This window comes from Quercus suber, unplaced genomic scaffold (assembly GCF_002906115.3).
Source record: "Quercus suber isolate HL8 unplaced genomic scaffold, Cork oak 2.0 scaffold_290, whole genome shotgun sequence".
In the NCBI taxonomy this organism is placed as follows: domain Eukaryota; kingdom Viridiplantae; phylum Streptophyta; class Magnoliopsida; order Fagales; family Fagaceae; genus Quercus; species Quercus suber.
The window spans coordinates 582,956-608,057 of NW_027069746.1; the positions used below are offsets into that span (position 1 = coordinate 582,956).

The following is a 25,102-nucleotide window of genomic DNA, read 5'->3' on the forward strand; positions in this document are numbered from 1 at the left end:
AGTCACTTAAAAAGGAAAAACAAACAAATAAAGTACTCTTATGAGCCAAAAGAATACATATATGTGGTGTCCATTTGGGGCTCTTGCCTCAAACTTCTTCGAGTGGCCCTTGCCTCTAGGTAACTTTTGTATCAATCTCAATCTCTTCACTTCTAGATGGCTCTTGCCTTTGTCTTAAACTCTTCAATTCTAAGTGGCTTGCACCTCAGTTATGGTGTACATGTTCAACTCCAAGAAGGATATGTACTCAAATTTTGTATTCTTCTTTTCTGACTTATGTTGGGGGTTTGGGCTTGCATATTCAATTCTTGAAAGATATATGCATAAGTATGGTGGTGGTTGTGATCTCAGGCGGAAAACTCACATGAGGGGCTTCCAAACATACACTGGGGGTTTTCTTGGTAATTTTTTGACTTATGGGGAAATCCTTGATGATGTATGATCCATTGGGGAAAATCTTCTTTTATGGCTCACTGGGGAGTTGTGTTGGTAGTTATGATTCATGAGGGAGTTTCTTTGGTGATTCTAACTCACAAGGGAGTTTCCTTGGTGATTCTAACTCTTGAGGGAGTTTCCTTGAAATTTTTATGCCTTTTGACCCACTGAGAGGTGTTTTTATCATTTCAGCGTGTCTTTGTAACTTCTGATGTTTCTTGATTCACTAGGGATGATTTTTAATTTTTCCTTTCATTTCCTACCTTTGGGAGTCTATTGGGGATGCCTTAAGTTTTTTTTTTTTTTACTAAACAACACGTAGTTAGTGGGGGCCTAAACTACATGTAGTTTAGCCACTAGGTTTCTTTCCCGCCTCTTCATTTTCTCAACAGTTACCAACCATTTTTTTCTTTTCATTCTCTTCATCTTTTCACTCTTTCTCTAACTCTTCAACTTCCTCTTTCTCCTTACAAAAGCTTTTGTCTCTCCCTTATTCCCTCATTCCCTCACAATCTGAAATCTCTCTCTCTTAAAATCTCTTATTCTCTCCAATGACACCCAAGACTAAGAAACCTTCTTACTTGATCATCGATGAAGTTTTCAACATCACCCATTAGGTTGGAGCCACAAGGCTGAATGAGTCTCCTCCATTGCTCTATAGACCAAATGATCATCTTCTGACAATGCAAGGGCTAGATTAGTAACTTTTTCAAACTTTTCTCATTTTTAAGTTTTGCTCTGATCTTCTATTTCAATATGTTTTTAGACTTGTAAATGCTTGGGTTTTGCTGTGGGATGGGTTTAGATAGAAACCTGATGTCCTAGGAGGGGTAGAAACATGTTTAGGATGAGTTTTGTATCATGGTAGGCCGAGAATGTTGAAGAAACTGTTCTAGTTGCACCCATGTGTATGCATGCACGGCCAAGCTATATACATGCATGTACACTTTGTATGCGTATGCATAGATGTTCATAAAATCACACAGACACATGTCTCAGCAAGCGCATGCGTACACGGGGCATGCGTACATATACACTCAGTTCGCGTACGCATACTAAGACCTAGAATCTCAATTTTATGCCCAATTTGATTTTTTTTTACTTATTTTTTGTCCAAAATGATTCTTATGCTCCTATTTTTGTCTTCTACAAGGTTTGTAGCCTTACTCCAGTAGGGGTAGTGCTAGCCACATATTCATATGGTGTCAGACCTTAACAGTTGTGACGAAGGCATTGGTGAATGCAGTCGGCTTCAGGCCATTCATACACCTCCTTCTTAAGGGTGCAGCTAGCGACATACTGGTTTAGGCCCTTACTGAAAGGTGGTGGGACACTATCCACACTTTCCATATTTTTGAGAGGGAGATCACTATGACCCTTCATGATTTTCATCAGAAGAATGGTTTAAGATCCCATGGGCCCATCATCAACTTGAAGGGTGAGTTGGGCATTCAGCTAGGCATAGACTTACTAGTGCGTGCCTACCATAGTGAGTGTATTCACTACTTTGATTTGGAGAGGGACTACAAGCCTCATTCTCAAGCAACTCCAGATGATCCTGCCCTGATGGCCAAGGCGTTTATGTTGTATATGGTGGAGGCATATCTTTTTGCTAATGGAGGTCAGACAGTGTCTCTGAGGTGGCTAGCTCTCTTCCGTGACTTTGAGCAAGCTCAGGAGGCAAACTAGGGCCATGCTTGCCTTGCCTACCTCTACTTGGTAAATGATCATGCCTACCTTAGTGAGTGTATTCATTACTTTGATTTGGAGAGGGACTACAAGCCTCATTCTCAAGTGACTCCAGACGATCATTCCCTGACGGCCAAGGCGTTTATGTTGTATGTGGTGGGGGCATATCTCTTTGCCAATGGAGGTTAGACAGTGTCTCTGAGGTGGCTAGCTCTCTTTTGTGACTTTGAGCAAGCTCAGGAGGTAAAGTGGGGCCATGCTTGCCTTGCCTACCTTTACTCGGTCATGGACACATTGAGCTGAGGGACTCTATGCTAGCTAGCGGGGCCTTGGAAGCTCCTTAAGGTTGGACTCTTTACCTTTTCCCATGTAGTTTTACCAGTTGTACTTCATACTCTTGCAAATTGTATTTGTTTCATATTTCTGAGATGTCATTTAGGTTTACAAATTGCATTTCATGCTTTTGCAAACAGTGTCTTATTTTCTTGCAAACTATACCCATGTCCTTTTTTCTTGCAAAATATAATCTTGCAAACTGTATATGTGTTCCTTTTTGTGTAAACTATCATCTTGCACACTATATCTGTGCTTTTTTTCTTGCAGCATTGAGCGTGGATGTGAACCTAAAGGTCTTCCTTTCAGTTTGGGCTTATCTTAACGACCTTACCTCTGACTCGGTGAGTAAAATTCCCTTCTCCTAGTTATCATTGCATGCTTCAAAGGTTTCTTTCTAATCATAAGTGTCCTTGTAAATTGTTTGGGGACCTTGGGTAGGTGTTCCTTTAGTGATGAGCAGGTTTCTTGCTAGCTGGTGGGTATCAATACTCCTTAGGTGCCTATGGATCCTCACGCATTCATGCTTGCCCCACTTTTAATGTCTGACATTGAGTACCAACTGTGGAGTGGAGGTATTGCCTATGCTCAGCGGCTTTTGGGTGACTTGGACTATGATGAGTTCAGTGAGGATCGTCTCATATCTCATTTTCCCATTGGGCTATGTACTTTCTCTCTTCCATCTTTTCTTTCTCTTTATCTTGCATATCCTGTATGTGGTGACACTCAAATGTGGTGAATATTTCAGGTTGTGGCTAGTCTAGCTACTGGTGGTCCTATTAATCCTCCTCGATTGCCTTGGTCAGTCTAAACCTATGGTGTAGACGTGTTTGCTCGGGAGCGTTTTGTGGGGCATAACCCTAATGTCATGGGTTATCCCTTTCCTCAAGGCACACAAGCTATGAGTTCTCTTTGTCTTTACTCTTTGCACTTTCTTCTTTACATTCCTTAGGCTTGTCTTAACATCGTCCATTTTCAAAATATCAGCCTACTATAACGAAGCATGAGGAGCTGGTCCTTCTTGTTGGGAACCTCAAGTTGGAGGTGATCGAGTACTCCTAACAGATCTATGGGCTTTTGCAAGAAAGCATAAGTGTCTTATCATGTAAAGATAATGATATATGAGAATCAAGAACATCTACAAACAATCATAACTGTTTGATGGGGACCATTACCTTTGAGGTATATCATATAACTCCTACATCTCCTAGAAACATGCTTGCAACCATATTTAAAAGCATTTTGATTCTTTTTGCTTTTCATGTTCTTTGCATATTTTTTCTTTTTAAAAAGGCATATCATGTATGGGCATATGGGACAGAGAAAAGAAATACCCAATTATGTTAGCCAAACATCTTGTTCTTGCTGTGCAAATGCTACACCTTACTGAGCATGGCTTTTATGAGTTGCATGCAGATGTTTTATGATTGATAAGTTTTAATGGTGAAATGGTTATCTATGCCTTCCTCTTATGATTTTGTAGTCCTTTCAGTCAAAAAGAGTGATAAAGATATGAATGATAAAAAATTAACCAAATCATACAAATCATATAATAAACCACAAAGCTCACATTGCTTAGTTGTGCATGGCGATACTCATCTAAGCTACTAGAAATACAAAGTTAAGAAACCTTTTTAATGGCCATCTAAAGGTACACAAGTACCAGTATCCACATACACATAATGTTTTTGTATTTTTCAAAAAATTTCAGTTTTTTTCTTTTCTTTTCTTGAAAGCAATAAAAGAAATAAAAAATGCAAAAATAAATATATACAAAACAATGCAATGCATGAAAGCATGATTCCAAAAACAGATAATAAATCAAGCATGAAAGTCCTACTTTAGATAGATAGAATTAAAGTAGAGAACAAATAGAAAGACAATTAAGTCTCAAGATCCTTCATCACCCACACAGCTTGAGTCTTTAGCTGTGAAGACGAAAATGCACATGTCCTAGTATGACTACTAAAGGACATAGAGGAATTAGAAATCCCCTGAAATTGAGTTAAAAAGCCCAAATCTTTTAATAACTTAGCAAGAATAGGTACAGAACCTTTAGGCAAAGGATGAGACGTATTAGACACTCGCTTAGGAGTAAACAACTTGAAACAATTAGGGTGAGTGTGACTGGAAGCACCACAATGGTGACAAACATGAGTAGTTTTAAAACTACTAGGCTTCCTAGAAGGAAGTCTAACCTTGGAGGTTGATAGAGACCTTAACTTAGTACAATTAGACCTTAACTCAGTGTTAACATCAGATTTTTTTACCTTTATTTATCCTAGCAAAATTAGCTTTCAACTCTTCATTGTTCCTTTTAAATGGAGGAATATAAAAACCTTTTTCTTTTGAGGGCTCAACAACAAGTTTGACACTAGTTAATTTTCAACTTCAATTTTAGATTCAACTAGTTGCTTTTCCAAACTCTTAATTTTGTCCACGTGAGATAAAAATTGATTTTTTAAATTCTCATTCAAATTATTGGCTTCATCCAATTTTGCAATAAATTCATCTTTTTTTAAGTTTGACTTTTTTATATTTAGCTTTTAATTTTGTAGAAATTTTAAGAGATTTCATACAAAATTTATAAAGCTTACAATAAGCATCTTAAATATCATCATCATCATTCAACACAAGATCATGCAAATCAAAACAATCAACAGTTTCCATGACAACGGGGGTCAACAATCACACTCAGGAAATTAATCAAATCAGAGTGTACCCATTCTGATACTATTTGTTGAGAAATTTAGACCTTGGTTGATAGAATTAATAAATTTTAAACCCAAGTTGTTAATTAGATCTATTTATGAATAATCTTTGTTCAAGAAACCGATTGATTTTTGGCATAACAAGGTTTGAATTCCAAATCTCTTATTACAAAATGGGTAATGTACGAATGTCTTGAGGGCATTTGACAATAGATAATTTTAGGAAAATATACTGCTTTTACAAAAATATAAATAAATATCAAAAAAGGTTTTTTTTTTTAATAAATAGTTTTTTTTAGAGAGTTTTAACTTATAGCATCTGCTCATAATAATAGTTCTTTATCATCAGACCAAGACACTAAATGAGTGTTTGGATTGCACTAAAATTTTAGCACATCTGCATTTATGCATTTTGCTGAAAAAATGTGGGTCCCATGATACTGTTTACTGACCCACAAAAGTCATCCAAACACATATTTCAATATAAATTTGAATCACACAATACTATTCACACATTTAAAAATTATTTTACTACATTATTTTTAATTTTCAATTTTCAATAATAAGCGATATCTAATCAAACCTTAATTGAATTTTAAGGCATCCACTCAATTTTTCCTTCCCAAATACTTTACCTAAGGAGTTAAAGTTGAAAAATTAGTCAAATCCAAATTCAATTCAAAGAGCTGTCCATAAATAAACGAGACTTTTTTTTAAGGGTAAATGGTAAAGTAAAAAAAATGGCGCAACGCGAAGGATTGCAAAAATAAAGACACCACAGCTACAGGTGAACAAAACCCTACTCCAACTTCAGCCCCATAAAAGCCCCCAAGATATTTTCTATTTCATCGGCCCACACTGTCACTCACTTTACCTCCTGGCTTAAACCCTAGCCGCTTCTTCTTCCTCTCTCAAAACCCTAATCTCCGAGGTAAAGCCTCCCTGTCTCTCTCTACATATCTTGATTCTGTATTTTTCTGTTTCGCATATTTGATCTGTTTGTGGTTCTATTTATTTATTGATGTTGGAGTGCTTTTACTTTTCTGTCTGTTTGCTGAGAAACCTCGTGCGAAATGAGACTTTGTTTTAGTCTTTCATTCTCTTCTCCGATTTGTACAGGAAAAAAAAATCGTTATCTATATTTGTTTGCATGTGTGTTTATGTTCTTTTGTTCTCTTCTTGACATTTATGGATGAAAATGGTCATATATATATGTGTGTGTGTGTGTGTGTGTGTGTGTGTGTGTGTGTGACCATATGGCCGATATTTTAGCAACAAATCCAATAAATCTAAGTGCAGTGCTCGGCCTATTGATTTTTTTTTGGAAAGGGAGTGTGTGCAAGTTGTTTATTTCAAGAATAGGCTGGACCCAACCAACTGCACTTTTTTTGTTATAACAGGCGATAGCGCAAATTATTTTTGAATAAATTAAGAAATCATATTTCAGAACCATACCCTTTAGGAGCAAGGGTTGTGTAGTCCACCGAGAGTATGACATTGTAATGTAAAAGAAAATTTAATTTTGATGGAAATGAAAAGAAAATTTAAATAATGATTTATGATGTAATTTATTGACTATTCGAAGTAGATCATTTGGTGTTTAATTAACTAATACTGTTTAAATTGCTGCCCTTTATCACCAAGGGTATGCCTTTTTAATGAAACGAAAATTTGAATAATGATTTATGATGTAATTTATTGACTACTCGCAGTAGATTGGTTGGTGTTTAATTAACTAAAACTGTTTAAATTGCAGCCCTTTTTGAATTGCAGAATACGTGTGCTCCAAGATTTTAAGAGCACCTGATTTAAACCAGGTTTTACATGATTTTTATTATTTTATTATTTCCTTTTAGAAGACTCTTAAGGATTTGTGTCTTAAAACTTTTGATGCTAGTTTTAGATAATGGGGAAAGGTGGAAAAGTATTTGAAATTTGCAAGCTTCTGTCCACCTCTGACGTTTCGTGGGCTTTGAAAGTATTTATCTATTATTTTATTGTCAAATACTTTATCAGAAATTTTTTGGCAAATGAACAGATAGAGTGAAGAAGCCTTTTAATACTTTATTTGAGCTTACTTCCAAAAAATATTTTTTTTTATGACATCAATGAATTTTTAGTTTTCCATTGTCGCTAGTTTGGATGCTGGAAATCATGGAAAATAATGTCATGGGAAATTGAAAAGTTAAACTATCTTAAATACTGTTTTGTTGAAATTTATATGATTCCCTACACCCTCTCCCCCCCCCCCCCCCCTTCCCAAGCCAAATTTTTTTTTTTGATGGTGTTAGCTAACTTGGCTGCTAGCGTCTGTGGTCACTTCAGATTTAAACCTCATGGAAGTTTCGGATTAAGAGAAAGCGTTCTGGATTCTTTTAAGGTTTAGGCATTACAATAAAACCAGAAGGGCTTGTGTTTCTCTGATCTTGTTTTTGCCATATGAGGCTCCTAAGAAACTGATTTTTAAGTTTGATATTTTTCTGGGTTGCCTAAGTTTATTTGTTGGTAACATATGTTGAGTCTACAGGAAAATGAAATTGGGACATTTTGATAGGTTCCTTCTCTAGTCAGCTTGTTCACTCGTGTTCTTTTCTGAGTGGCCTAACTTCACTGATTTCAGGGGCACCTTTATTTCTTTTCATTGTGCCTCAATTAAGTCATTCTTCTCTAAAGAAGCCTGTTATTGAATTACAATAGCACTTTTTGTAAGTGAGGTGGATTGAGATGAGATGGTTAAGAAAACCAATTTTTAACTGTTAGATGAATAACCACTGGGTCATGTCTAACAATATTTTTGTTGCTAGAAGGCATGTTTAAAGTTTTGCATGATTCAGTATGTGTTTTTATTTTACTTTGCTTTCTTTAAATTAACCAAGTCAAGAAGTATTAAGGTAACTAGATGTTTTTGTTGACACTGATATATATTTGGAACCTGAAAGCAGTCAATTAAAATGGCATTTTGTAACAAAGTTGGGGGCCTCTTGAGGCTAAGCGTTTCCCAGAATGGACAGGCTCCTATTGCGTCTATGCTTAATTCTGTTCGTTACATGTCATCAAGCAAGCTTTTTGTTGGAGGTATTGCTAAATCACTTTTGTAATAAGTATTACGGATTGAGCAGAATTATGCTATGAATACCTCTGAAACTTATTCAAATAATGGTGGTTTTTAGGTCTTTCATACAACACTGATGAACAGTCTCTGAAGGATGCATTTACTGGCTTTGGTGATGTAATTGATGGTAAGTGTCCTTTCTTTTGGGGAGTTTTTCCCACAAATAGTTGGTGGTTACCTTATTGGTGCTTGGAACTTACTTTTGCTGAACATACCTTTGACAATTGTCGAAGGTCTACATCCCATACTTCCCTGATTCTTCAGATTGAGCCATTTTGCCAACTGGCAACATCTAATAACCACTTCATACGTTAAAGATGAGCAATCTTTGGTATCTTTAGAACATTTTCCGCTAGTTTTTCATTACTACTTTGGGTTAGCCTCTAGCCTATTGTGTTAAGTGGTATGCCATGCTGGAATTATTTGGACTGTAGGATATTTTATGGTCCATCTGAGATATCTTGTTGAAGTACTTGTATATATATATATATATTATATTTATTCAAAGCTTGTTGAGTTTATACAAAATGGAGGAACTTTGACTGGATGCCGCCCTATCAATATTGATAGAGCCTCACCCATTTTCACTTATATTGGTGAAATAACTAGATGCAAAACATTCAAATAGATCTCTAAATTGTAAAGGTGGACATCTAAAATTTGTGAGCCAATGGATTTATATGTTTTCTTTTATTTGAAGGGGGCATAATATGCATGTACGAGGGAGCATCATTATCTTTTTTACTAGAATCCTTAACCAATTAAATATCTTAAATTATCACAAAGCATAATATTAATAATATGGGTGATACTGATTTAGGTGCTAGCGATTTTGATGGATTGCCTGCCAATCATATTATTTTCTTATTCGTAATTACAGAATTGGTGACATAGTGATTACTTTTCTCTTATTTGGGGGTGAGTGCCACAGAAAAGAATTATTTATTTTAACAAGAGAGCATGTTGCATTTCTTATTAATGGAGTCCATTTTCTGCTTGGCTTATTGATACGAGTCATTGGCATAAAGTAAACAAAGAACTGGGTTTTTCCAATTTCTTTGTCTGTTTTCTGTTGTTTTTTTGAATCTTTATTCAGGGCATGTAGCAGGTAAGAATCTTTGTTTTTCTCTGTTTTTAACGTTAACTTAAATTTGATTTCTTGTGTTAATAGTGGTTGTTTACAAATACTAGTTTTCTCAGTGCTGATTTTGCTTCACAGCCAAGGTTATTGTTGATAGAGACACTGGGAGGTCTAGAGGATTTGGGTTTGTGAACTTCACCAGTGATGAATCTGCCAGCTCAGCACTGTCTGCCATGGATGGCCAGGTCAGAAATAATTACTTGATATTTTAACCTGTGCCTTGATAATTATGACTGATGTCTTAAATTTTCAGGAGCTTAATGGGAGAAATATTCGTGTGAGTTTTGCAAATGACAGACCTGCTGGCCCTCGATCTTATGGTGGTGGTGGTGGTGGTGGTGGTTACCGTGGAGACAGAGGCTTTGGTGGTGGAGATGCCTTTTGAGCTGCTGCAGCTTTTGCAAGCATGAGCTCAGCTTGTTTCTCTTGCTAGTTGGTTCTCCTTCAGAATTTTGGGTTGCTTGGATTTTTTTCCTGGATAAATTGTTTTAACTATGGAGTATTGTATGGTTTTGATACAAATTTGTCATTTATTGCTTGTTATATATATTAGCAGCACAATAGCCAAGTTCAATCATCAAAGGCATTTGGGAGTTTAATGTTGCACATAATGCTATCAAAAGCATTATTTATATTGCATACTCATAACCGCAGATCATAGGGCTTTCTTTGCAATCATATGATTGGTAGTGAGAATAATTTATAACTGCATGCACTTTCGAATCAATGTGATCTTTAGCCTTTTAAAAAATTCTGTTGATGCAACATGGTGGATCGAACAACTCTCTAAGTAGGTCATGGAAGAATGAAGAAGCCAGCTGTTTGGTATTATATTTCTAAAACCTCTATTAAACTCTTTTGAGATTTGGAAACAAAATTTTGTATTTTAGATGTTTCTAAAAATTTTAAAAATGTACTTGAAAGGATTTATTTAAAATCAACTTTTTGACGAAAAAAAACAGTACAAAAACTAGTTTTGAGAGAAATTTTTTAAACTTTTTATATATCTTTTTTTTTTGGTGTGAATTTTGAAAATTTAATCGTTGAATTTTATGTTCCTTCTGTTCTTAACATATATATCAAATTTTGTTTAAATTAAATATTATTTATTATTCGATCAATAAACTTATTTTTTATATACAATTTTATATCATAAAAATTTGAAAAACTAACATTTGTTTGATGAGATAATAATTGATCTTTGATTTTCTTAAAATTTTACATGCATAAAGAATATAATAAGAATTTGTAATTTAATGGTTAGATTTTTAAAATTCATACTTAATATAGAGATATATAAAGAGTTTGTCGAGTTTTTAACTTTGTTCAAAAAAACAATAGTGGTTGCGCCGATGACTCTGAATGTTTTTATTTTTTGAGCAAGTGTATGTGTTGGGACTAGGGATTGTGTACAAGCTCATTACAAAATGTCAATGGCCTGGCACTGTCCATTGTGTGGGTTACGTTTGGGGATAAACTTTATTACACCACAAAGTAAAGGGCTTTCGGTCCCGTAATATATTGAAAGTGACCTTCCTTCACCTCAACCGAAAAAGGGACCTTTAGATTTGAGAGGATTTATTGTACCCAAATGTCGCACAGAATTCTATTTATTGTCTGTGGGAGTGGCAAAACTGATTTAATCCATTCATCCACTCAAACCCACCCATTATATAATTGAGTATAAACTGGTAAAGTTGTGAGTTCCAATTAGCTTAATTAGTAAGGCCTTTAATGGTTGAATAAGAGATAAAGAGTATCTTCAGAAGCAGACGCCATTAATTAAAAATCATTGGTTGAAACTCTTTAAAAAAAAAAAATGTATAAACGCGTCTATTAATTATTTGAGTATCGGCCATATTAAGACTGATTTAGAACCCAACAAATTGTTCAAATCTACTGAGTCTCATCTATATTTTGAGAAAAAATCTCTCTGACACTCAAATCTCAAATTGAGTGATTTGAGTTTCTATTATATGATTTGAAGGAGGCAAATTTAGCTCATTTGAGCCTAAGTCTCTATAATAATTAAGTTCTGGTCCTCAATTGAGCCCAAATTTTTGCAGTTTGGTGGTGTGATGGTTAATTCATGGGTCGACCATGAATGTGGGGAATGAGTTTATATTTAGTTTTCTCTATGGGCTTTTTTCTCCAAAAAAAAAAAAAAAAAAGGTTTTCTTTATTGGCCTGTGTTGTCTTCATATTTTTATAATAATTATATTTATGACCAAGAGTTTTCTAGTTAACTTAATTGGCACACCATAATGTTTTTTTATAAAAACGTCCAACACCTTCAAACTATTATAAAAAAAATAAAAATAAAAATTGTATTTATGATATTTACATGGTGTGAGTTTTAGAATTGATGTTTACAAGTGTAATTATTGCGTTTTCTCCTTTTATTTGCAAGTTTTATGTTCAGGTTTGGCCTAGGATTAAATATGAAGTACCAAGTAAACCATAATTTTTCATCTTTGATTATATTTCTCTTAATTTCTATGTAAGTACACCTCTCTCTCTCTCTCTCTCTCATGTACGTTTTTTTACTAGCTATACATTAAAAAAACTTTCAAATGAATTTAGTAAAGAACACAAATTCTAAACTAACTTTCAAATGATTTTTCATGGATTTTATAAGATTAGAAAATAATAAAGCATAAACAAGTATTTTCTATATATATATATATGTAGACACTTGATTTTGCACCTATAATTTAGTTTTGGAAGATGACTAAAATGACCATTTCAAATACCCAAAAATCATAACTACATTAAATCATTTATTGCATATCATAAAAATGATCTTGAGATTCTAACAGTCACGACAGTATGCTCGATTCCCAAATTAGATCGTCAAATTAAAGGATATCATAAGATCAAGCTTTCACGGTCTGCATGCATTGTATGAGGGTGAAGCCGATCACGTGTGATTAATTAAAATTAATTCTGATTGGTCAAACAATTAAAATTAATTAAATAATTATGTGATTAGTTGTTGGTTTCTATTAGAAATAAGCTTGGTTGCAGAGGAATAAAATGGATAATCAGATAACAAGGGAATTGTTGATAATTAAGTCCTTTTAGAATATTTATCTATCAGATGATTATTATTTTAAGTGTTGGGATTAGTGCCCTTGAATCCTATTGTATGATGCTATGTATGATATTATGTATAATGTTATGTATAACTTAATATTGTAATTAATAAAATTGTTTTATTATTATCTAAAATAATGGTAACATGAATATTCAGACATTATCATATAGTCCATGAGATGCATAGTATGTGATTTATGTGAAAAGTTACAGAAGATATAAATTACAAGTTCTTTGTAAACTCAGAATTTTAGTTCGTAGTCGGTGATGAAATTGGGCATTTCATCTGTGAAGACTATAACATATTAACTAAGATGATTTATCTTAATCATGGAAGTGGAGACTTCTAGTTGATATGTTTTAAGAGTTAAGACATATTGAACTGGACCGCTGTAAGATTTATTATTCTCCTAATGACTGTCAAATGAATAATAAATCTCACGACTTATATCTATATGAACTCTTAATCCTGAGAGAATAATGGACTTGATCATGAAATGTAGGTTGCTTTGATATATCAGAAGTGAGATCTAAAGTAACGGTCAAAATCTCAATATGTTGGGCAGCCACATTTAGTGTTGATGAAACATATATTTTCAAGATGGAATTCATAGTCTCTTAATGGAGATACAAAATATTCCTTCGAGATAAGTTTAATAGGTTTGTTATTCAGAATGTTAGGTCTAACTACTTTGGGAAATAGTTACTAAAGTATATATTTACGAAATTAGATTTCATAAATATATAATGAATAACTTAAAGGATTAAACCGGATATTCAAGAATTAAGATGTAGTAATTTACAAAGTGACAGTCTATATTTATGATTTTGTATTACTACGAATATTTTATGAAGGGGTTGCATGTACAATAAAGTCTGGGGATATAATTTATTAATAAGGCCTAGGGTGCAATTATATTTATATAGTGGTATTAAATATAATTAATGGTAACTTCAGATTTGTCAAGAGTTGATAGAAAAGCCCAAAACCCATTGGAGCTAGAGTCTTATTTATTCCATTTTGGTCCCACTCCAAGCCACATATTAAAGCCTAATTGGAAAGGCCCAAAAGGCTGGCCCAATTAGATAATTAGTTATATTGAGAGAAACATACAGAATTTTGTAAGAACAACAAGTTCATGAAATGGTATGTATGTGAGTGTTGGACACTCTCTCATTCTCTCTAGAACAAACTCATATAACTGATTGAGAGATCACACTTTAGGTGTTAGTGAAATTAGAGTGAAAATTAAAAGTGTTCTCAAGTGCTTCTAATCTTTGTTCTTGAAATTCATCATACCAAGATACAGTCTCTTGTTCTTACATTCTGAAATTTACTTAGTACATGTTATCAATTGCGAATAAAGTAGATCCATTAATTTTCCGCTATGTATGTTTTGTATGCGATACAAACATGTTTTTCCATCAAATGGTATCAGAGCAATCTTCAATTTCAAATTTGTATAACATGTTTTGTGAGTTTTGGAATTAGAGATATTAGTTTCATGATGTTAGAAGATTATACATATTTAATTTTCTGCATTGTTGTTGAAACTATGATTTGATGAAAACTGATATTGATGTTATGATGTTGTTTAAATTTGAATTTAAGTATGTTAAATTGAAATTTAAGGCTATAGCATCAATAGAATTTAGTTTAGATATCAAATTTTATCTACCATGTTCATATGATGGTTGTTTGTTCATGTAAAATGTTAAAAAATTGCCTTATTAAAAATTATGGAAATTCAAAATTCACCAAGCTTGATCGATCCAGCAGCCAAAACTTTTCTTGATCGATCGAGCAGCCAGAACTTTTCTCAATCGATCGAGATACACGTTCAATCGATCGAGACTGGAAATTTAGAAGCTCGATCAATCGAGAACCGGGAATTTTAGAATTTTTTCTAAGTGTTTTTACATGTATAAGATGCAAGGTTATGTGTAATTAGTTTATGCATGATTTATAATTTAAAAACCTTTATTTTAAAACATCTAGTGGGAGAGAGATACAAGGGTTGCATCTCACTGCCTCCATTGTCGGTTTATAGTAGTGTGATTAAGCACCTTGCCTTGGCGTATATGCCTTGCTCCCTTCGAAGGGCGTTTAATTCATGGTACTATAGGTTAAACTTCTTAATGATGGATGAAGTGTGTTTTTACATTGAGAACGACCACGCTTTTGTGGAGTTACTTGGTGACTCACATTGATTCTAGGCAATGGTGTACACTAGACTAAGTATAATGTTAACTTCCCTTTGGAATTATGTCATTATTACTTAGAGGCTGAAGGAAAAGTGGAAATTTATTTTTGTTTGGTAAGAGTTACCATGATAGCATTAATAATAAGAATAATTCTCGCTTGATTATAGTGATTGGTATGACCTTGCTTCCGAGGAATATTAATTGTGGGATTGGTTTGTCGTTGCATATATTATATTATGGTTTTGTTAAGGTTCCATACTATATGTTTATATGCTAAATTGATAATGTCTAGTTTATTTAATATATTCATGTTTATTATTTTTAGATTTGAACATGGCATCATTTAGCCAATTTGTTACTATTCTTAATCAAAACAAACTGACTAGATCCAACTATGTTGACTGGAAAAGAAATTTGGACATAGTTCTCACTGCTAAAGAGCACAAATATGTGCTTACTAAACCATGTCCTAACTTTCCTTCATTAGATGCTCCTCTTGAGGAAAAACAGCGATATGATCGTTGACAGAAATCTAATGAGATGGTCAAGTGCTACATCCTAGCATCTATCTCAAATGTTCTACAGCATCAAATGTAAGATGTAAAACTAGCTTTAGACATTATGCTAAGTCTGAAGGAGATGTTTGGTGAGCAAGACCATTTTGCAAGGCAAGAGACCATGTAACAAATTTATAATATCAAAATGGCTGAAGGCAATTCAGTGAGGGAGCATTGTCTTACAATGATTTCCAATCTGAATGCATTGGAAGTTTTAGGTGTCGATATTGATAGAGAATCCTAAGTGGATATAATACTCTAGTCACTACCAGAATCATTTAAGGAATTCAAACCTAACTATAATATGAACAAAAATATTTATACATTGTCTGAATTAATGAATGAGTTGATTGCGGTTGAAGGCATCCTTGGTACTTTTAATGTTGAAGCCAATATTGGTGAAACTTTTACTTCTCAACCTAAGTCGAAAGGCAAGGGTAAGAAGAAGAAGAAAAAGGACTTCGCCAAGCAAGATGGTAAACAAATTGTCTTACAGATTGTTGACAAAGGAAAGAAGCTCAAAGGAAAATGTTTCCATTGTGGTAAGAAAGGACATTGGAAGAGAAATTGTCCAAAATTCAAGGCTGCCAATAATAAAGGTATGTATAGTTCATTCCTCTTTGAAATATGTTTGGTACAAAATCCCATGGATTCTTGGTGTGTGGATTCAAGTTGTACTAGTCATATCTGCAATGCTTTGCAAGGGTTCCAGGAGACCAGAAAACTTAATGAAGGGGAATTGTTTCTTACTTTGGCTGATGGGAACAAGATTCTGGTTGTAGCTGTTGGTATTTATAATTTATGTTTTGAGTCTAGAGTTTTAATATTGGAAGACTATCTGTATGTACCCAATATTTGTAGGAATTTGATTTCTGCAACTTATTTGGGTAAACATGGATATTGTGTTATCCTTAAAGACAATGTTGTAATAAAGAAGGGTAAACTGTTTATCTTTTCTGGCAATATTGTTAATGGTCTTTATATTTTAACTCCTGATAAACATGAATTATATAATCTGAATTAGATAATGACTCTCATGTAAAATCATTAAAGAGAAAGTTTCCTTCTACTAATGATGCATATCTTTGGCACTTGCGTTTGGGTCATATTAGTCCAAACAAAATTCAAAGACTGATCAAAGATGGTCTCTTAGTGCCATTGGACTTTGATGAATTTCCAATTTGTGAATCTTGTTTGGAAGGCAAAATGACCAAACGACCTTTTATTGCAAAAGGTAGAAGAGCCCAAGAGTTGCTTGAATTAGTTCATACGGATGTTTGTGGTCCTATGTCAACCCAAGCAAAAGGAGGTTATGAGTGCTTCATTAATTTTACTAATGATTACTCAAGATATGGTTATGTGTACCTAGTGAAACGGAAGTCCGAAACCTTTGAAACGTTCAAAGAGTTTAGGGCTAAAGTTGAGAATCAATTAGGCAAACGTATAAAAGCCATTCGATCTGATTGTGGTGGTAAATGCCTTTTTGGGGATTTCAAGGATTACTTAACTCAAAATGGGATTGTATCCCAATTGACTGCACCTGGAACTCCCCAACAAAATAATGTAGCAGAAAGAAGGAATATGACTCTTTTAGCAATGGTTAGGTCCATGATGAGTTACTCAACTTTACCAATTTCTTTTTAGGGTTACGCCTTAAATACAACAATACATCTTTTGAATTTAGTTCCATCAAAATCTGTTCCCAAAACACCCATGGAATTGTGGAGTGGGCATAAGCCTAGTATAAAATATTTCCACATTTGGGGTTGTCCTGCACATGTGTTAAAAGAAAAGCCTGATAAATTGGAACTAAAATCAGAAGTGTGTTTGCTAGTAGGTTATCCAAAAGAAACTAGGGGTTATTTATTCTATAGTCGTAAGGATAACAAAGTTTTTGTTAGTACAAATGCTAAATTTTTGAAAAATGACTATATGAATAATTTTACTTCTAGAAGTAGAGTTGTATTGGCTGAAATGAATGAACCTGTAAATAAACAACCAATGGACGAAACTAGGGATGATGTGGCTGTATTAGATAGACTATAAGATATTACTCATGAGATGATTAGTACATAGATGCCTCGTCGTAGTGGGAGAATTGTTTGGCCTCCTATAAGATTTATAAGTTTAGGAGAAACTTATGAAGCTATCTCGGAAGAGACTGAATCGGATCCCTACACTTATGAAGAGGCAATGAATGATATAGATGCACATCATTGGGTCAAAGTTATGAAATCTGAATTAGATTCTATGTATGCCAATCAAGTTTGAGATCTTGTAAAAGCGCCTAACGGCATTAAATCTGTTAGTTGCAAATGGGTTCACAAGAGGAAGAGAGGGATAGATGGAAAAGGTACACACAAAAAGAATGTATTGATTATGAAGAAACCTTTTCACCAGTAGCAATACTTAAAAATCTATCAGAATTCTCTTATCCATTGTTGCTCATTATGATTATGAGATTTGGCAAATGGATGTCAAGACTGCATTTATCAATGGCAATCTTGAAAAAGAAATCTATATGATACAACTAGAAGGTTTCATAGCAAAGAACCAAGAGCATATGGTATGCAAGTTGAAAGGTCCATTTATGGACTTAAGCAAGCATCTAGATCATGGAACATTAGATTTGATCAAGCAATCAAGTCATTTGGTTTTGAAAAAAATCTTGATGAACTATGTGTGTACAAAAGACATTAGGATAAAGTAGTAATGTTCCAAGTGCTTTATGTTGATGATATTCTACTCATTGGAAATGAGGTAGGGGTAATGTCATCAGTAAAGGTTGGTTATCAAGCCAATTTGATACGAAGGACTTGGGTGAGGCTAACTTTATTATAGGAATCAAGTTTTAGCGAGATCGCAAGAATAAGATATTAGGCTTATCATAAGCTGGATATATAAATAAGGTTTTAGAACGGTTTAGGATGCAAAACTCCAAGAAAGGATTGCTTCCTTTTAAACATAGAGTTCCTCTGTCTGATAACTAAAGGCCTAAGACTCAAGAGGAAGAAGATATGATGAGATAAGTTCCTTATACTTCTGCAGTAGGAAATCTTATGTATGCAATGCTAAGAATTAGTGCCCTTAAATCCTATTGTATGATGCTATGTATAAGTTTCTATTGTAATTAATAAAGTTATTTTAATATTATCTAAAATAATGGTAACATGAATATTCAGACATTATCATATAGTCCATGAGATGCATAGTATGTGATTTATGTAAAAAGTCACAGAAGATATAAATCACAGGTTTTTTTGTAAACTTAGAATTTTAGTTCGTAGTCGGTGATGAAATTGGATTTTCATTTGCAAAAACTATAACATATTAACTAAGATGATTTGTCTTGATTATGGAAGTGAAGACTTCTAGTTGATATGTTGATATGTTTTAAGAATTAAGACATATTGAACTAAACCGCTGTGAGATTTATTATTCTCCTAATGACTGTCAAATGAATAATAAATCTCACGGCTTATATTTACATAAACTCTTAATCTTGAGAGAATAATGGACCTAATCATGAAGTGTAGATTGTTTTGATATATTAGGAGTAAGATCTAAAGTAACAATCAAAACCTTAGTATGTTGGGCAGCCACATTTTAGTGTTGATGGAATATATATTTTCAAGATAGAATTCATAGTCTCCTAACAGAGATACAAAATATTCTCTTGAGATAAGTTTAATTAATTTGTTATTCAAAATGTTAGGCCTAACTACTTTGGTAAATAGTTACTAAAGTATATATTTGAGAAATTGGATTTCATAAATATATGATGAATAACTTAAAGAATTAAACCGGGTACTCAAGGATTAAGATATAGTAATTTACAAAGTAGCAGTCTATATTTATGACTTTGTATTACTACAAATATTTTATGAAGGGGTTGCATATATGATGTGCATGAAATATATACAATAAAGTACTCACATATCTACATATTTAGCTTTACTTTTATATTATTGATTATATAATATCTTTGTGTTGCAGGTAACAAGGGCTTTACATGCAAAGTGGGGCTAGGCCAATTAAATTCAAGTCCAATTGGAGCAAGAAATCAAAGGAAATTTGCACCAAATCCAAGTCCAATTCGGATTAGGATTCCAGCCTGCACATTAGTTAGTAGTTTTACCATAACTTTTGGCTCAGATATCCAATCAAGATGATTCAAAGTTGGGCTAGAAAGTTAACTTAAAGGGCTACAACTTTGTAGTTTACCAAAAGTCCAAATTCTGAATTTAAATGGGCCAAAATCGTCAGTTAAATAAAGCCTAAAATTCTGGGATTTTCTCCAAACGAGAATTCAACTTGTAATAGGATTCATTGACCTATTTAAAGGCTCTTTAGGGCAAAAAGAAGAGGAGAGAAATCTGAGAGGAAAAGGAGGCGCCGCATAGAAGAATTTGCTTTTGGGAGTCTTTCAAAAGAGGAGTATCTGAGGACAAATGCAAGAGTTTCATGTTGATCAACCAATTCGGATAAAAGACATAAGTTTTATTTGTTTTCTTTTCAATTTTATTATGAACTAAATTTTATTTTCTAGAGCATTGATGTAGTCTAGCAATGAACACACAATTTATTTTTTGAGTTATTTTATTTTTAATATTTCCATGATTGAATGTTTAATTCTTATTCTTAATGCTTACTATTTTTTACAAATTATAGTTTGATCAATTGAATTACAATGAGACCGAGAGGTGATTTGTTATTTTAGTTCTAGAATTAAATACCATTAGTTGAGCGAAAGTAGAGACGCTTTATCGCGACTAGTGTGATTTTTCAGAAAATTCAAAGTACGTAATGAGTCTCCAATTAATTAAATTCACATAGAGATATGGAATTGTTAGTTGAAGATATTTTTGACATTATTCGAGAGAAGATATTGAATACTTAAGGAATTTTTAATAATCAATGGGAGATTATTAGAATTTAATAATTAGGAAGGATAAATTGTGTGGGATTTGTTAGGTGAAATCAATCGCTCTAGATCCATTCTTATCATATTTTTTCACTGTTAGATTTTTACGCTTTGTTAATTATTTTTATTCGTAGATTTATTTTTATTAAATAGTTTAATTTAATTCAAAGAATAGAACATTTCATTTATTTTCGATTTTTCCAAATAGTAATTAATTTAGTGAATTTCGGTATTCAATAACATAGTTAATCCTTGTGGGTTTGACATTCGTTTTCTAAAAACACTTTACTACTTATTACGATTTTGTGCGCTTGCAAATTATTTTACGCGAACAAGTTTTTGGCGCCGTTGCCGGGGATTAACTATTTGTTATTGATATTGATACTAGCTAGATATTTACTACTTTGGATTTTATTTTATTTATTCCAAAAAAGAAATTAATTAGGTGCATCTGAGTTTTTTTTCTTTCTTTTCAGGAATTAAAAGTGCATGCCCCGATCTAAACTATCAGAGCATACACTCTTTGATCTTGAAATTGAAAGAACCTTACGTTAGCTTAAGAAAGAAAAGAAGAAAGAGGCCAACACATCTCTATCTAAGATGGCCGATCAAGAGCAAAAGGCGTTAAGAGATTATGCTATGCCCTCAGTAAATGGAGCTACATCGAGCATAAGGAGGCCAGCCATACAAGCCAATAATTTTGAGATCAAGCTAGCCATCATTCAGATGATATAGCAGATTGTCCAGTTCGGGGGGCTGTCACAAGAGGATCCTAATGTCCATATTGCAAATTTCTTGAAAATTTGTGATACTTTTAAACATAACGGAGTGACAGATGATGCAATTCGACTAAGGCTTTTTCCCTTCTCACTTAGGGATAAAGCAAAAGTTTGGTTAAATTCTTTGCCACCTGGCATCATTACTACATGGGAGGAGTTGGCACAAAATTTTTTAGCAAAATATTTCCCTCCCGCAAAGACAGCAAAGCTAAGGAATGATATCACCACATTCATCCAATTTGAGGGTGAATCATTATATGAAGCATGGGAGAGGTACAAAGATTTATTGCGAAGGTGTCCTCATCATGACCTTCCAGTATGGCTTCATGTGCAAACATTCTACAATGGTCTAGGAGCTACAAACAGGTCTATGGTTGATGCAACAGCTGGTGAAGCTTTAATGAGTAAAACTCATGAGGTAGCCTATGAACTTCTAGAAGAATTGGCATCCAACAACTATCGATGGCCTACAGAAAGAGCAATGCCAAGAAAGATAGCTGGAGTTTTAGAACTTGATTCTATTACCTCATTGGCGACACAAATGGCAACTTTGTCTCAACAACTAGGTAAAATGAATGTTAATGCTATTCAAACTAATGTTGTTTGTGATCATTGTGCAGGAAATCATTCAAGTGTCGACTGCCAAGTGGGAAATCCTTTTGCCCAATCGAGTAATGGACAGATAAATTACGTGTCAAATTTTCAACGTCAAAATAATCCATACTCGAATACGTACAATCCTGGATGGAGGAATCACCCTAACTTCTCATGGAGCAATAACCAAGGGCAGGCTAAACCACCTCAGCAATTTCCATAGCAAGAGAAGAAGCCAACACTTGAGGACATGTTCATGCAGTACATGCAGAGGAAAAATGTGGTGATCCAAAACAACTCAGCTTTAATCCGCAATCTTGAGGTGAAAATCAGTCAACTCTCATGCATGCTCACAGAGAGGACTATAGGAACTTGCCAAACAACACTATCACTAATCCGAAAGAACATGTAAAGGCAATATCATTGAGAAGTGGACGAACATATAAGGAGCCAAAAGTAACAAATGCCAAACAAGATGAAGCTGTGGATAATGAGGAGTCAAAGACGAAGGAAACTGAGTCAGAGATGAAAGAAGTGGAGCAAGCTAAGAAGACTAAGGAGAATGAAAGAGCTTCAAAATCCAAAAAATCTAAGAAAGTTACTTTTGAGACTTATTCTCCTTCAATTTATGATCCACCAATTCCTTTTCCGCAAAGATTACGAAAAAACAATGTGGATGATCAGTTTTCTAAATTTCTAAGTATATTTAAGCAATTGCATATTAATATTCCTCTCATTAAAGCTTTGGAACAAATGCCTAAATATGCTAAATTTTTGAAGGATATTATATCAAAGAAGCGGAAATTGGAGTAGCATGAAACAATAATGCTGACAAAGGAGAGTAGTGCAATCTTACCGAAGAAGCTGCCGCCTAAGCTGAAAGATCCGGGGAGTTTCACTATCCCTTGCACTATAGGAAAATCTTATTTTGATAGAGTTTTATGTGATTTAGGGGCAAGTATTAATCTAATGCCTCTCTCTGTTTTCAGGAAATTGGGTCTTGGAGAAGTAAAGCTGACCACTATCTTTTTACAATTGACGGATAGATCCATTAAATATCCAAGAGGAGTCATTGAGAACGTATTAGTAAAAGTTGACAAGTTCATCTTCCCAGCTGACTTCATTGTCCTTGATATGGATGAGGACGAGGAGATCCCTTTGATATTGAGTCGACCTTTCCTTGCGACGGGGAGAACCTTAATTGATGTCCAGCAAGGAAAACTTGTTTTGAGGGTCGGAGAGGATGAGGTCACTTTTAATGTATTTAAGTCTATGGAATTTCTTTCCAAGACACATTCTTGTTTTCAAATAAGTGACTGAGACATGATCATGGCCGATGAGACTTGTGCAATTGATTTTCAAAAGTTACCACTTGAGGTATGTCTTACTCACTCTACACTTGTTAAATTCAATGATGAAGAGGTTAAAGAGTGTGAAAAATATTTGGAGGCTACACCACTCTTTCCTCCTTCAATGCAACCAAAAGTGGAAGACCTAAAATCATGTCAGCCAACATCTCGACCAGAGGAACCACCTAAACTTAAGCTCAAACCGCTTCCATCAAAGTTAAGGTATGCTTTCTTAAGTCAAGACTCTACTTTTCCAGTTATTATTAACAGTTCTTTGAGTGATGTAGAGGAGGAAAAGTTGTTGAGAATCTTGCGGGAACACAAAATAGCTTTGGGTTGGACCATCTCTGACATCAAAGGAATTAGTCCTTCAAATTGCACACAGAAGATTTTAATGGAGGATAACGTCTAGCTACAGACGTTAAATAAAGCACTTTTAGGAGGCAACCCAATTTTTTTTTTTTATCTTTATGTTTATGTTTTTATTTTTTTTTTTATTTTTTTTTTCTTTATCTTATTGTTTTTTCTTTCATTTTGTAGGAATAAAGAGACCAAAGAAATCTTCAATGGGTACACGGCTGCACCTCAAGGAAAAATATTCAATTAAAATCATGGGAGAATCTCTTCTCCTTTCTCATTCTTTTAGTTAGCTTTTCTTCTTTTTTCCTATTGAGGACAATGTGAAATTTAAGTTTGGGGGAAGGGAATTTATTTTATTTATTTCAAAAAAAAAAAAACTTTCTTTTGCCTAGCTTGAGGTTTGTGTTTTAAGTTCATTATACTACTCTTGCTTAAAGAATTTCATTGCTTTCATGCTCAATTCATTGCACATGCACATAGCCACTCAGACACAACTTGTTGTTGAAGGATAAGAATGATTAGAAAATCTTGATGATAACAATGTGGAGACTATAACCCTTGTGAGTTTTGAGCCAATCATTATTTTTGGAGGGTTATTTATTTTTTTCTAATCTTAAAGTTCATTTGGAAGTGCGTAACATATTTCCCTTGTTGTAGTCTCATTGTTCTTGCTTTTGGCCAAGAAAAAATGATTTTATGCCACACTTGAACCTTTTGAAGTCATTGATGTTGAATGAACTATACTAGTCTTTAAGAGATGAGATTAGGCTATTTTTGTCTACTTTGAGCCATATATGTGTTTTTTTTTTTTTTGATACATTATCGCTAGTCACCCCATTGAGCCTTTTAATTAGCCTTTCTTTCTTAAAGCCCTTGTCCATAGTGTTTCAAGATGGAATTTGATCAGTTTGTTTCAATGTGGTGGTTTGTGCAAGAATTCCAAGAAGAAAGAAAATTGTACAGAGTTCCATTTACCCCAATGTTTTGAGTTGCTTAGTAACTAGGGGTATTCATTACTAATGTTTACTCTTACGTCAAACCATCACAAATGCATGCATTCACTTCAAAAGATAAGTGATGACTTGAAGTAAAAAAAAAAAAAAAGGAAAAGTGTCAAAAAGAAGTAAATAAAAAGGGTTCTCATCAAATTTTGAGAATTGAAATGTAAAGGAATATTGCTTTGAAGAAGAAGAGTTGAAAAAAAAATGTTGAATGGAAATTCCAAAAAGAGTTGACATTCCGACAAATCTTGAAAACACTTCTTATATTTACCTTTACCCATTTTTATTTCATACCCTTTACTTTTACCCTACATTACATCCTAATAAAGTCCTTATTTGATCTTGAAGATTGTGTAATTCAGATATTGATATGACTGAATAAAAAATGTGGTATAAATTCTTTTTTGGCATCTTTTCATCAGACTACTTGTTCTTTCTTGATTAAGTGTTTTTCATGTGATTTATATGTGAGATTTTTATTTTTCTTACATTATTCCACTCATATATATTGTTGAGAGTGTTACACCCCATTTTAGAGTGATTTCATTTGTTGAGTGATAACATCGGAAAGGTTTGAGTTGAAGCATACTTTCAAATAGAAATTCAAGTCAAGTTTATTCTAAAATTAAGAGTATGTTTGGGTTGGCTACTACTTTTCACTCACAATGAGTTTTGATGGCATGAGAAATTTCTTTAGCCTTTATAGTGTTTTTGAACTTGAACTAATCCTCTTTGCAAAAGGCAATTGAACAAAAAATGGATTTTCTTTGTTTTGTTTATTTTAGTATTCATTCTCAGAATTTTGTGGGTATATTC

At 33.7% G+C, this 25,102-nt stretch overlaps 2 protein-coding genes and 1 non-coding gene across 4 annotated transcripts; 2 read left to right on the forward strand and 1 right to left on the reverse strand.

Moving 5' to 3' along the window:
* The first annotated feature begins 5,941 nt into the window (after positions 1-5,941).
* Positions 5,942-10,020, forward strand: LOC112027601 (glycine-rich RNA-binding protein 2, mitochondrial). Of its 2 annotated transcripts, XM_065782131.1 has the most exons (6): positions 5,942-6,099; positions 6,925-6,985; positions 8,111-8,243; positions 8,339-8,407; positions 9,500-9,606; positions 9,675-10,020. In XM_065782131.1, exons 3-6 carry the CDS (start codon positions 8,120-8,122, stop codon positions 9,804-9,806), a joined length of 432 nt encoding a protein of 143 aa, XP_065638203.1. In that variant the 5' UTR covers positions 5,942-6,099; positions 6,925-6,985; positions 8,111-8,119; the 3' UTR covers positions 9,807-10,020. The 2 variants fall into 2 exon arrangements, with proteins under 2 accessions (XP_065638203.1, XP_065638202.1); XM_065782130.1 differs by lacking the exon at positions 6,925-6,985 and having other exon boundaries at positions 5,948-6,099.
* Positions 10,021-21,187: 11,167 nt separating this feature from the next.
* Positions 21,188-21,294, reverse strand: LOC112027617 (small nucleolar RNA R71). Its single transcript, XR_002884507.1, has one exon. It is a non-coding gene; the product is annotated as a small nucleolar RNA R71 (small nucleolar RNA).
* Positions 21,295-22,401: 1,107 nt separating this feature from the next.
* Positions 22,402-22,896, forward strand: LOC136071149 (uncharacterized). Its single transcript, XM_065782114.1, has one exon. The coding sequence runs from the start codon at positions 22,402-22,404 to the stop codon at positions 22,894-22,896; it is 495 nt and encodes a 164-aa protein (XP_065638186.1).
* Positions 22,897-25,102: the final 2,206 nt, after the last annotated feature.